This window comes from Bactrocera oleae, chromosome 5, assembly GCF_042242935.1.
Source record: "Bactrocera oleae isolate idBacOlea1 chromosome 5, idBacOlea1, whole genome shotgun sequence".
In the NCBI taxonomy this organism is placed as follows: Eukaryota; Metazoa; Arthropoda; class Insecta; order Diptera; family Tephritidae; genus Bactrocera; species Bactrocera oleae.
The window spans coordinates 7,375,713-7,389,314 of record NC_091539.1 but is presented as its reverse complement, the minus strand read 5'-3'; the positions used below and the strand labels follow the sequence as shown (position 1 = coordinate 7,389,314).

General features: G+C 33.6%; 1 protein-coding gene across 1 annotated transcript; it reads right to left on the bottom strand.

Annotated features, from left to right (window-relative positions):
• Nucleotides 1-745: 745 nt before the first annotated feature.
• Nucleotides 746-13,367, bottom strand: LOC106623048 (uncharacterized). The gene is made up of 11 exons (XM_036376942.2): nt 12,085-13,367; nt 8,364-8,542; nt 6,942-7,219; nt 6,297-6,853; nt 6,127-6,206; nt 4,957-5,055; nt 4,395-4,651; nt 2,728-2,919; nt 2,489-2,658; nt 1,292-1,468; nt 746-1,213 (listed from the first exon to the last, which is right to left on the bottom strand). Exons 1-11 carry the CDS (start codon nt 13,130-13,132, stop codon nt 906-908), a joined length of 3,345 nt encoding a protein of 1,114 aa, XP_036232835.2. The 5' UTR covers nt 13,133-13,367; the 3' UTR covers nt 746-905.
• Between the last annotated feature and the right edge of the window lie 235 nt (nt 13,368-13,602).

Genomic DNA, 13,602 nt, shown 5'->3' with positions numbered 1-13,602 from the left:
TCGAGGGTTGCAAAAAAAGATTGCCTACTCTTAGGCTGTTTTGAATTTTGTGAAGTGAAATGAGCTGGGTTTGAGGTATCTTCTTTACTCGAAGAGCGTTTTCGATTTGATTTTAGCACTTCAGTTATAAATATTTGGTTTTAATAATTTAAATTTAGTAAAATATAAAGTTTATAATTTTTTATTTATTACTAAAATATTATTTATAAAAGACAATAACCACATACACAAAAAGCTTAAACCTAAAACGTATTTTTTCGATAATATGCAAAATTTTTACAAAAAAAAATTATAAAATTGAAATTAAAATAAAATTTGAAATTTTTTCCAAAAAAAAATTTTGTTTAATAATTTATAACATATTACTGCAACAACTTTTCGATAATACGAATATTTGCAAAAAAATTTATAAAATAAAAAAAATACAAACAAAATATTATTTATAAAAAACAGTAACCGCATACACAAAAATCTTAAATCCAACGCGGAATTTTTACGATAATATGCAAAAATTTTGCATGGAAAAATTTATTAGATTTTGAAATTTACAAAAAAAAATTTTTTAATTTTTTCAAAACAAAAATTCTGTTAAATAATTATTTATGTATGTGTATACTATGTTAACATATTAACACAACAAGTTTTGTATGATAAATTTTAAAAAACAAAATACAGATGAGAAATGTTTTTCAAAAAAAAATTTAGAAATTATAAAAAGCATCTATCTAAATTTTTATACTTACTATGTAAATTTACAAAATTAAAAAATTTTTTTGTTGGCTTTTGAGAAAAATTGGCAACTCAAAAACTGATTTTATATTAGTTTTTGCGATTATGAAACTAATCTTATTTTTCAATATATACAACAAATATACGTAAAATACAAATCTACAACTACAGATTCACTATTTGCGATAAAAAATCTTCAATATCCGTATGACTGGCGCCTCGAATAAAACCGAAATGAAGAATGCCACACCAAAGGAGGCGACCGCATTCCCCAGAAAAATTGTCATTACGAAAAGATTATTCAGATGAACGACGCCACTCATGCGAAACGATGTGATTAGCATTATGACTGGGTGTATGAGGTAAGTGCAATAGGTGAGGCGTGAGAGCGGCCAAAGGCCACGATAGGAGAGTATACGATTGGCGGTAGGCGCAATGCCCCAGCAGCAGGACAAAACGATCCAGATGAGGCCAACACCGAAGGCTGCAACACACAAAGGAAAAAAAAAACAATGAAGTAATTCACCACCAAGCCTATAATAATACAATAGCTACCCCTCACCTGTGTGGCCGATGCTAACATAGAACGCCGTCATGAGACGACTCAGCTCGCCATTCCACACGCCGAAAATTATGATCGCCAATAGCGACCAGCTGCCGAGCCAGAGTAAATAGTGGGTGCGCTTACTAAGCGGCGGTGGTTTTTTCACTTTGTAGATTATGAGGCCGGCTAGCATGCCTGTTCGGTTGAATGGTGAAACAGTTGTAAATTACATAAAATTAAGTGAGGAAATAGTGAATTATTAAAAATGTAAAAGAAAATTGTTTTAATATTGAATATTTATAAATAATTTAAATTTAGTACAAAAAAGTTTGTAATAAAAATTTATATAAGACGGAATTTGTGACAAAAGGTTCGTACTAAAAATTCTGTTAAAATTTTTGTACTAAAAAGTCGGTTTGGTGTAAAAATTCTGTTAAAATTTTTGTATTAAAAAGTCTGTACTAAAAAATTTGTACTAAACACTTTATACTAACTTTTATACTACTTTTGTGCTAAAATTTGTACTGAGAAAACTGAACTAAAATTTTTATACTGAAATATTCATACTTAAAACCTTTTTAGTACTAAAAATTTTAAATATTACATTTTCAACATAGTTTTTAATATATACATATAACAAAAATCTGTACTTCAAAAATTTTGTGCTAAAAAGTATGTACTAAAAGTTTTGTACTAATAATTCTTTATCAGAAGTTTTTACCGAAAATATTTGTAGTTAAAATATTTGTTTAGTACAAAATATTTTAAATATCACATTTTAAACACAGTTTTAAATATTTCAAATTCATTACGAAATACAAATCTGAATTTCAAAAATGTGTTCTAAAATTTTTTTACCGTCTGCACTAAATGTTTTGTGCTAAAAATTTTTTTTTGTACCAAAATGCTGAAATGCACATTTCGAACAGAAATTTCATTATTTCAAATATATTGCGAAAATAATCTAAATTTAAAAAAATGTTTGTACTAAAACGGTTGTACTAAAGGTTTTGTGCTAAAATTTTTTTTAGTACTAAAATGTCGAAATAGCACATTGTGAACAGAATTTCCAAAATTTGAAATACATTGAGAACTAAAAATCTGAGTTTTATAAAAGGTATTATAACTAAAATTGCTTTAAAAAGTATAAAAAAAGGTGAAAAGCCTAAAACTATACTTAAAAATCATTTGCGCCTAAAAGCATGCAATACCAACCCATTATATAAGTGCCAACACGCTGCCATGGCTTGTCGTAGAGAAAGTCGAATGATTCAAATGGATTGGCCACCTTGTGTGTATAACGGTAATTCAATGAAATGATACCCGATACGCCCCAGGAGCTCAGTAAAAACGCACAGACAATGATTGCGGCAGTTTTGAAGTATCTAAAAATAATACACAGCCATTAAAATAAATATTTTACAACTTTTTATATTCAACACGCTTGAACTTACCTCGTGGAGAGCACCAACAGCAGTGAAGCCATCACAAAAAATTGCATATCATTAGCCATATACCAACTCCAGATCATGCAAATCTCACTGAGCGGATAGAAATTATTGATATAGAGTATATTGCGCCACCAATAGCTGCTGCAAGTGTCCGCGGCAACATTCGGCTGGAAGACGGAGTTGTTGAAAGTTTGGCTGCAAGGAAAGTGAGGAGGATTTGAGAAGAGGATAGAGTACAAGGTCACTTTCGAATCATTTTGTGTTAGGAAATAAACGTTAAATAAGTAAAATTAGTATTTTTGCAATAAAACCCTAAATGTATGCTTAATTTGAGCTCTTATTGCATTATTAACACATTTGCGTCTGCAGTTTGTAAAATTGTCAGTTTTTTTCAGAAAATTCGAATTAAAGTGCTTACAGCAGCCTAAGTGTAGGCAATATGAAACCATTCCATTCACTCACCTCCTATGAACTTGCTTTAATTTCTACCCTTCAATATTTTCGACTTAAGCATTGTTTCTGGAAGCTACTTAAGTTTTTGCACATGCATTATTGATTTCATTTTGTAATGCTCATAAGCATAGCTTCAGGCACTCTAGAAATTATACAGTTTATATGCACATGCAAGCTTTACGCATGATTGCGTTTGTGTGTGTGCACATTTTAATTGAAAATATCATAATTGCTATCAGTTTTGAAGCATTCTTGTTGCATACCAACCGGCGCATAACCACAACAATTACAAAATGAATCGTTTTAATGTATCAATTGAAGCTTAACAAGCAAATTACACATTGTGTAGAAGAACAAGAGGTGGTTTTATAAAATATGCGCACTCTTATTGCATAATTTTAGGCTGTGGCATGTTGATTGCAAATCTGAAGAGGCAGATTTTTAATTGCTGATTTATATATATATATATATGTATACATTTATTATAAATCATATGAATATGGTTTTTAAAGGCGTCAAAGTTAAAAAAAATTGCATACTTTTAGGCTAACATTAATGTAAAATGTAGTAATAATGGCCAGAGATCATACAAGTGTGTTTAAAAATAAATACAACAATAAGAATATGTAGAAATTATATTTATAATACAAAAAAATCAAAGAAGTTCAAGTTAAATTTAGATTTTAAGCATTTGTGTAGCATAATTTTGCGACGAAAAATATATGAAAATATAAATAGAAGCTACTAAGAATAGTAGGAAATGGTGTAAAATATGAATTCATTTATGAATAATGTTTCTGTAATGTAAAAAGTTGTTAAATCAGAGAACTTAAAACTTGTTTAAAACTAAAACTTGTTTTAAGTTCTCTGTTAAATACACTTAGTAAAATAATAGTTTAGCATACTTTTATGTTGAAAATAAGTATAAGTTGAAAATTAACAACAGCAAGGCATCACGTGATTGAAAAAAGTATCAAAAATAAGCGAAATAAACTTGAAGGCGCCGGAAAATTTTTCATAGCATACTTTTAGGCGAATCTTTTTTTCGTGTTTCCTCACTCTTTCAACAGAGAATGTTAATGAATATGTTTGTGCTTTTATATTTTAAGTCAAATAAATGTTAAAATATAACTTGCTGCTTAATATATTGCCAAAACTAACATTTTTTAGTAAGTTTTGCCCAATTTTAGGCTCTTAAAGTCGCGTATCCCACTTACCGCAATGCGAAATCGTTGAAGAGTATTACAAACAAATATGCTGGTGTCAAGCGTATATAACGGTAAAGCAATACGAAACCAGTCTCCTTCAAGCTGTACCGCACATATGGGCCAGTATCATCCGGATACTTTTTATCCTGTTTCAAAAAGATTAGTGTGAGCAGGAAACCGCTGATGAAGAAGAATGTATCAACCGAAAAAGTGGCGTTACCCACAAACTGATACCAAATTGAGCGTTCGACGATGTTGCGTTGAAACTGTGAGCGCATAAAAATAAAGCAAAAGTTGTTAGTTAAGTTAAATAAAAATGTGACGAGGAAGAAAGCGAGGGAGGGAGAAGGAGCAAGAAGCGAAAAAATAAAGCAAGTTCTAAGAAATTTAAAAAAAGTGATAAAAGCGTAAGTGGATTTACAGATTTATAGGGAGTTGGTGGGCATAAGCAATTCACAGTTAGGTTGAAGAAATTACTCTGTATGTGTGTGTATTTGTAACAGTGTTTGTGAGTGTGTTAGTGTAGGTTATGTGTTTTGCTAACTTAAGTGCTTGTAAGCAAAATATTTACTCTATTTTCACCGATGGTAAACATTTGCAAATACGTATGCACCATTATTGTCCACAGCACGGAGAAGACACGCAAGCCATGTACGCAAGAGGTTTGTTGCTAAGAAAAAAAAAAAGAGCACAAAAAGTAAATAAAAATAATGAAAATTAAAATTAAATATACAACAGAAAAAAAATGTATCCAAAGCAATGCTATTATTGCAAACTTTTACAATAAACTGTGCAGCATCTAACAGGCATAAGTTAATAAACAAAAGCCTGCTGGAGTGTTACTCCAATGCCTGAAAAAGTTCCGAAATATTGTAAGTCACATACTTATGCCTTAAAGCCTTTACATTGCTTGCTTGATTTTAAGCTTATTTTTACTTTCATTGAATGTGGGTTTTTCCTTAAACTTTCTTTGTAAGATTGATGTTTCCGCACGTCATATAGAAACATATTTACCTATTTCTTAATTTTACCTGCAGGAAAATATTAAAACTAAAATATTTTACTTAAGGTTGAGCGAAAACAACTCAGTATCAATTTAAAACGAAAATATAGTTGTCTAAAAAATTTCCCCCAGCGGGAAATTTCGGGGAAATTTTTGAATTACGAATTTTCGTAGATAATGCACGATGTAAAGTAAATTATTTGCTTTTTTCTTAAATTTCCCTGCAGGGAAATTTGTAAAAAATGACGTATTATAGTTGATGTTAAGTTAAAACAAATAAATCTATCTTTATGAATATGTTTAAAGCTAATAATAAAATTTCATGCAAATTTTTAAAGAACGAATTTTCGTAGACAACACATGTTAACATATAAAACAAAGTATTTACTTATTTCTTCAAATTTGGTGTACTAAATTTTTAAAAATATAGTATTATCTTTGAAGTTAAGCAACAAAAACTTAATGGCACTAAAGAGTAAAAATATATTAGTCTTTATAAAATTTCCTCAAAAGGGAAATTTATGGAAAATCTTGAAATTACGAACTTTTACAGACAAATAAGTCTCCACAACATTTTCGACAAAAACTTACTTTAGAAAGCTATTTTTTGCATTCAATTTTTAACGTTTAACCTGCTGTTAACTCTGCACATAGTTCTTGCATTCACCACAACTAAATTTGCACATCAAAGTTTCGACTTCTCAACAACTTTCATCTCTTCTAACAAAATCAGCTTACCTCTTTGTTCTCGGTCATATTTAGTATGGTGCCGGCATTTGTTTGAAATGCAAAACATAGTAAAAGCTGTTCATGCAAACCTGCAATGCACAAGCAAAACATTTTGATTGCAAACTTCAAACTTCTGTGAACAAGACCCTCTATACATACAAACATACATATGTACTTACTCAGTTGCCTCTTCGCTTCATACGTGCTGCTCGCACCCACATTGCTGCCCGTCTCCAGCCGATAATCGGCTAAATGTGACTTTCCGACCTCCGACGCTGACAATTCGCCGTGTGGGCGGCGTACGCTACTGCTATTGCTACTACCACTGCCGCCAGCGCCATTTGTTGTTGCTGCAGCCGCCGCGCTGCCATTGCTATGCCCATTGACATGTCCAGCATTAGTACCGTTGTTTACCGTTTTATTGCCATTCACGTCGGCCTCAATGTCAGGCACATTATTGTTATCGTTCAGCGTGCTCATCTGATACACTTCGAAGGCCGGCGCTTGGTGACCTCGCGTTGATTTTAGGCTGCCACTATTTGAGACATTGCTGGTGTAGGTACCCGCAGCGCCGGCATCCAGCGTCACAATGCCACCTGCGGCTGTGGCAGCCATGACGGCATCAATTTTCGCGCTTATGGCTGATATGTGCGGCGCGGTGAATTGCAGTTGATTCAGTTTCGCCTGATACCAAGTGGCTGTGATGACGAGCAGCAAGAGCGTCAACATAAAACTTCTGGAAAAATCAAAAGCGTCGAATTTTTGTTAATTTTGTATCACTTTTGTCAATATATTTTATGCAATTTGTTGAAAGCAAAACTTACAGAAATATTTGAAATTTTAGCTCACGCCAATAGCTAAATAAGCCGGGTACTATACGCACATGCAATACTTGTATTATCGTGTGGTTATTGCTGCTGCTAGTGTTGCTATTGTTATTGTTGTCGCTGTGGCCGATGCTTTGATTGTGTTGTGCATGCATGGCAGCCGCGGTGTTTAATGTTACTAGCATTTGAACATGCGGGTCTAATGTGAGTATGGCTTGTACATCGTGTACGCTGCAGGAGCGTGGCAAGCATTCGCCTAATTGAAGGTTGACGTTCTAAAGGGGAGATATGGCGTGGTTAACAGATATTTCGAAAAGTATTTAAGTACTGTATGAGGTCACATAATAATTAAGATTTTTTCAAATTTCCCTCAAGGGATATTTTTTAAAAGTAAAAATTTCCTTTAAGGGATATACAAAAATTTAATAAAATATTATATACGGTTTACATAATAAGTACGCATTTTAAAAACTTCTCTAAAGGGATTTAATTGAAATTTTTTTGAAAATTTAAGATCTATGAAACCATTACAGTACTTTTAAGCAAACATAAATATAGCTAGTTACCGAAATTTCCGCAAAGAAATATTTTAAAAATCGTATTATATTCAGTTGTATTTCATTTAGACTACTCATATTTCTCTTTTTGTAGCAAAATTTACTAAAGTTTAAAAATTTCCTAACGAAATACTTATGAACTTCTTAGCTTTTAATTGAATTGCAAAGAAACATTTTCTAATTTTTAAAGAAATTTGAAGAGAACTAAGGGATATTTTAAAAATCGTGTTATGTATGTTTAGACACCTCATGTTTCCCTTTTGTAGCAAAATTTAAAAGGGTTTGAAAATTACCTAACGTTATATTTATAAATTTCTTTGTTTTACTGAGTAGCAAAGAACTAGATGAAATACAAATTTTTCATATAATTACCTATTTAATTAAAAAAAAAAATTGTTTATGTTTTATTATACAATTTTATTAAATAATTTACAGTACTTTAAATGTATCAAAATTCTGCTTATTTGTAAAATTTCCCCAATCGAACATTTTCCAAAAGTGTTTTGTTTGCGTATTTTATCAGATAAATGCAATCGTTATTTAAGTTAAAGTAAATATATTTTGTTTTGAAAATTTCCCTTATAGGATATTTTTTACACAATTAATTTTTTTATATAAAACTTTCAAAAAAACTCAAATACGCTAAAATATAGACGGTTTCTAAAATTTCCCATAAGGGATATTTGTGAAAGATGTATTCATTGATATTAAACCTACCTATTATGAATATAAGGTAATTTTTTTTTTACACGAATACAAAACTTTGCAAAATTACGAATAGTATTAACTTAATATCCTCTCATAAAGCTTTCCGCACCGTTTCTATAAGCGTGTGTTATCAGTATAAGCTTAAACAACTCACCAATTGCTGTGGCATCCACAAACGTAACGCTACCAATGCCGCAAAAAATTCAAATTCGAAATGTTTACGCTCATCCGGGTTTAATTGACGATTTAGTTCATAGCAAAAGTTCTTCTGCCCCAGCCACTTGTCATTGCCGAAAAGTAATTGTCCCCGGTAACGACCGGAGGCATCGTAAGCTGCAAGAGAGCATATTCAAAGAAGAAACAGGGATTAAAGGAGGTGTCAAAAAATATATAATAACAATAAAAACGCAAAAATACTAAAAAAAAGTTAAGAAAATAGGAATTGCTTTTCTCTCCTCACTCTCTCTTTACTTTCTTCACATTATATCGCTTAATTTCGCCTGCTTGTTGTTAATGAAATTCTTACATATCTCAGCCCGCTTGTTTGCGTAAGCGGCTGACCTAACGGTGGCAACAAAGTAAACAGTTAATGGAAATTGCAGATTTCACTGCGACTAAATAAGTGCAATTTTATTACCAGCAAGCAACATAGCCGGACACTACCTCTGGGCTAGAGTGTGTGCATGAAATTGTTCTGAAGTAAACTCAATTTTGTTGTTTTCATTGTAAAACGGTAAATTGATTGTTAAATTGTAAATGCTTGAGGGCGAGAAAGATATGGGTAATTGAGAGTCGATGTATAAAGGGTAAAGAGAGAAAATTGTGAGAGAGGGAGTATATAGAGTAAAATTAAGATATTATAGAAAAGTGTAACTATGGAGTTTCTGTTACAACGGTACTTTAAAGGCACTGCAACCATCCATACCTCTGAGTTCCTTTCGAGAATATATCTAGCTTATGGACTTCCATTTCTTTTAGAAACTAACAGTAAGGAATGATGTTTAGAGACTTAGATTACCATAATCAAATGGATTTTTGACCGAGAGGAGGCGGAATGTTGAAAGTTTGAGACCATTGGGTACAAATAACAGCCAAGTTTCGGATTTTTTAAAAACAGCAAAAGCTAAAAGCTTTTGACTTCCTAAATACATACTTCAGTCAGACGGTCCTTTGAGACCATTTAGAAGTTTATTCCTAAACTGATTTTTTTTCGCTTTGTAATGCCATCAGATGAAGACAAGGAGGGCTTCTTACCCTTATAATGAAAAGACCACCAGCAACCGCCACCTGCCAGCAGCCGATATCCATGAAAAATCAGTTGTCACGATCATTCATTAGATCATTTGTTTCGTAAATACCGTGCGGGCCATCCAATTCTCTCACTTCCTACGGATTTTGCAGGTTGTGAACTCCCTTAGTTGGTATGAGCTCGGGCTCAGCCAAGCTGAATGATATTAAAAACCAGTGAAAAACTTTTCTTTTTCTATTAGTCCCCTCAACCATATAAGTTTTTAGCCAAAACTTCTATACCTTCCGTATCTCGAGTTTTTAGCTCAGGAAATTCGCACTGTGCGATTTGCCATCAAAGGTGTACTCTTCTGTGAGAGACCTTCCCTACTTTTCTGGTATCCTCATTAATACCAGCTACAACTTCTACTATCTTCCGTACCTCCCATTGAGAAAGGGCGGATCTTCTGATCGACTTTCTATTCTCTTTCCTTCCTCCTCTACCTTTCCAAGCTTTTGGCTAAGACTTCTACTACCTTCCGCATATTGAGTTGCCAGCTCTGGAAACTCCCGCTGGCAGAGGGCGGTTAAGCCTTCAAGTTTGTAATTTTAACTATAATCGAGAGCTCTTCCAAAGCAATCGCCCTCACCTAACTGACTCTCACACTCAAAAGCTGAATGCGGAAAAACTCATTATCGGTTTATTTTGTCAGTGGACAATCATTAAATACTCATCAATCATGCAGCAATAATTGCCATCGTTTAATTTATAAATTATCCGTACACGCCAAAACCGGGATGGGCGCCCACATTGCCGCGTAATTTTCAAATCTCATTTCATTAGCGTACAGATTTTAGCTTTTGTCGCTATTTTTGAAAATTACAGACATTATTTATTGTTCTTTCGCTTGATTGAATTACCAAACTGGCGCATGTTGCCTACTAAGCGCAGAGCTTGTAATAGAGATCGAAATACCGATTTCACGATTTGGTTGTTTAGAAAGTCATTTCGGGATTTTTTAGATTATTGATTTATAATTGTTATTAGCTTTTATTCGTAATGCGCCGATATTGTTATTTCAAGATTCGAGTTTTGATTCTCGGGATGCCTTTTATAATACGAGATTGGTAATAATAAAAATATTTTTAGCACGAAAGGATTTTATTTTATTAATCACTAAATTCTAGCTCAAAATGACGAAAATTCTAAAACGGGATCCCGTAATTATTGCGGGATTGGCAATAAAAATAATATTTTTAATACGAACGGTTTTCATATCATTTATCAATAAACTTTACAAAATCCCGAAATTTATAAAAAGAGATCCCGTAATAATTTCGGGCTTTTTGGTTATATTTTCAAAAGGACACTCGTATAGCATAAGCATGCTTACTTCCGTCATAATTATACACATACACACTCAGTTACTTCACTGCATTGGAGTGACCGATGCGCGCCTGAATTTCGCATCCGTGTAGGTCGAGGAGTGGCACCTCTTCAATCAGCGTTTACTTATTCATGTCATTTTTTGTTGTTGATTTATGCATTCGCGCGAAATAATTACCAGCATATAACGGCTATGTGAATTTCGCATTCAATTGACTGTAAATTCATTTGTCCGCACTGATTTATATCGAGAGAGGATTATAAGGAGAGGGGTATGCGCGTTGTTTGGATACGAACAACTCGCATAATAGCATGATTGGTAAATGGACGGGGCAGCGACTTTGTTAAATAATAAATGTAATGCGGCATTAATGGAATTGATGAGGCTTTCAATTTGCCCAACCTGCCATCAGACAGACTACTGGGAGCTTGCTGTGGGTTTGTTTGAAGCCATAAATATGGTAATAAGAGAATATGATGGATTTTATGCCAACCTAATGATATACAGAAAATATAATACTTGTAATACTCGAATAATAAAATGGAACCTAATTGATTGACGTGTATTTGAAGGCGAATTAGGATGCGGAGTCCGGATTAGAAAATTTCAAATAATTTGGATGGGGCATGATTTGAGGTTAGGTTAGATTTGATATTGTTCCTTTTAAAGTTAAGTTCGATTTCTGTGAAGTTAACCATGCTAAAACTAAACTTACCTAAACTTATACCTAGTGCCCAAAAAGGTTATGTCCTCCAAACCGAATCTCAGTATCCATTTAGGTAAATAGACTGCCTATGACTGTACCGCCTTTACAGATTTTTAATATCAACGATGCATTAAATTCGGTTTTTTATTAGGGTCTATTTCAAGACTAGATTACATATCATCTTCTCACACCTTGAAACCTGAACACAAAATTTTTAGAATAGAGGTCGGCCTTGTCGAACTTCTGTTTGATATCAAAAATTCTATGAAAATGTAGACATTAAACCTACTCTCCTAACCATAAGGATATAACAATAAAAAAATTTAAGCGACTCTGGGCTTCTTTGGACGATTTTAAAAAGCGGTATTCAAAAAATGATATAAGTTTTTGGGAAAAATTTATATTTTTTTAACCTGAAACCAGATCTCTTTTCAAGTTTCTCAAGTGGTTGACAAGTTAGAATATTCTGATAACTTCACGTACGATTGAATATTTGGCTCTAGAGTACCGTGAAGTCTTCACCAAACCCTCACAAGACCATTATTTCGACTTACCTCTCTGCGCCCAGTTGAAATTGCCATGCAGACCCGTCAAATATGCCTGCATCTCGAGCCCACAAGCGGTGGTAACCTTAGTGTGTATTTCCGAAGCTTGCCAATAGAAGTGGTCATACAAATTGGTGATGATTTGAAAGAAATTCGCCGTTTGCAGACTAGCTGCCGTTGCATTCACTTCACCCACAACTGGATCCGCGCCAAAATAATGGCTTATACTATTGAAATTATTGCCTGCGTTCTTTGGCATCTCATCTTCCTGTTTAAGTAGTTCGCGACCTTTCTTCAATGTTTTATTCTTATGCACCTTAAATATGTGTGGACTTATGGTAGCCACAACATTGGGTGTGGTAATAATTGGCGCAACGGTAGTGGTGGTGCTCACCGGTGTGGCATTCTCCGTGGGCAAACTTGTCACCTCTGTGGTGTAAACACTTAGCGTTACCTCGGTCGCGGGCACTCCCGCCAATGCTATGCCGCTTTCAATATCCTCAAATGGCAGCACGCGTTCGCTATAGCTAAGTCCCGCTTCATCGGCGTTGCGTAGCAAATGCTTCTCCTCAGCGCTGAGGTCACCTTTCTTCACGGTCTCATGCTCGAGATCCTCCAAATCGCTTAAATTGAAGTCGAAAGTTACCGGATGCAGCTCGTATTCCTTGAGCGGACGTGGTTTCTCATAGTCAGGGAAGATTGTTTTGTCCAGTAACGTGTAGGGTTTCTTCTTTAATGGTTTTACCGGCAAAACTTCGTGTGTATTGAGCACGAGTGGTCGTTCTGTCGCGCTATGCAGTTCGTGCACTTCGTGTAGTATGGTTATGTTGTTGCTGCTGGAAAAACGATGCGGCACGAAGTGACTGCCCGAGCTGGCGGTGTCTTCCGGTGTTGTTGTGGTAGTGTTGTTGGTACTCTTGGGTTCTGTGATGGCGTTTTGAAGCGTCGGTGCGCAGCATAGTAGTGGTAACAGTAGCAGTAGTGTGAATTGTGATTTGGACGGGAGTATGCGGGGTGTAGAAGTTATCCGATTTAGCGCTGACTTGATCTCGAACATTTTGGTATAGGTAGTAGAATATTTTTATATATATTTCTTTAATTTGTAGATTTTTCGTAAATTTAATTATTTTACATTTTTCATCGTTATTTAAAGTACTTTTGCAGTGTTGCACTTTTAGTGTATGGTTTTTTTAATTCACACATTTTCACTGAGTTTTTTACTTTAGATACCGTTAGTAGCGGTATTTTGTTAAAACACTGAAACTAATATTTTTGTGGACACTTTTTAAAATATTTTTATATAGTATTATTAATTTTATTATTATTTATAGTTTTAATAATTTTTTTGTTCTAAGCACTTTCAAATATTTATGAAAATTTGTGGTTTTTCAAATTTTAGTTTTTATAGTTGTTATTATTTATATTCGGCTATTTACAACACAGTAAAAAAATTTGTTTGTTTGAATATTTTAGTGCAACAAAAAATGCATGGTAATTTTCCCATATTTTTCAAAAGTTTTATTTTCA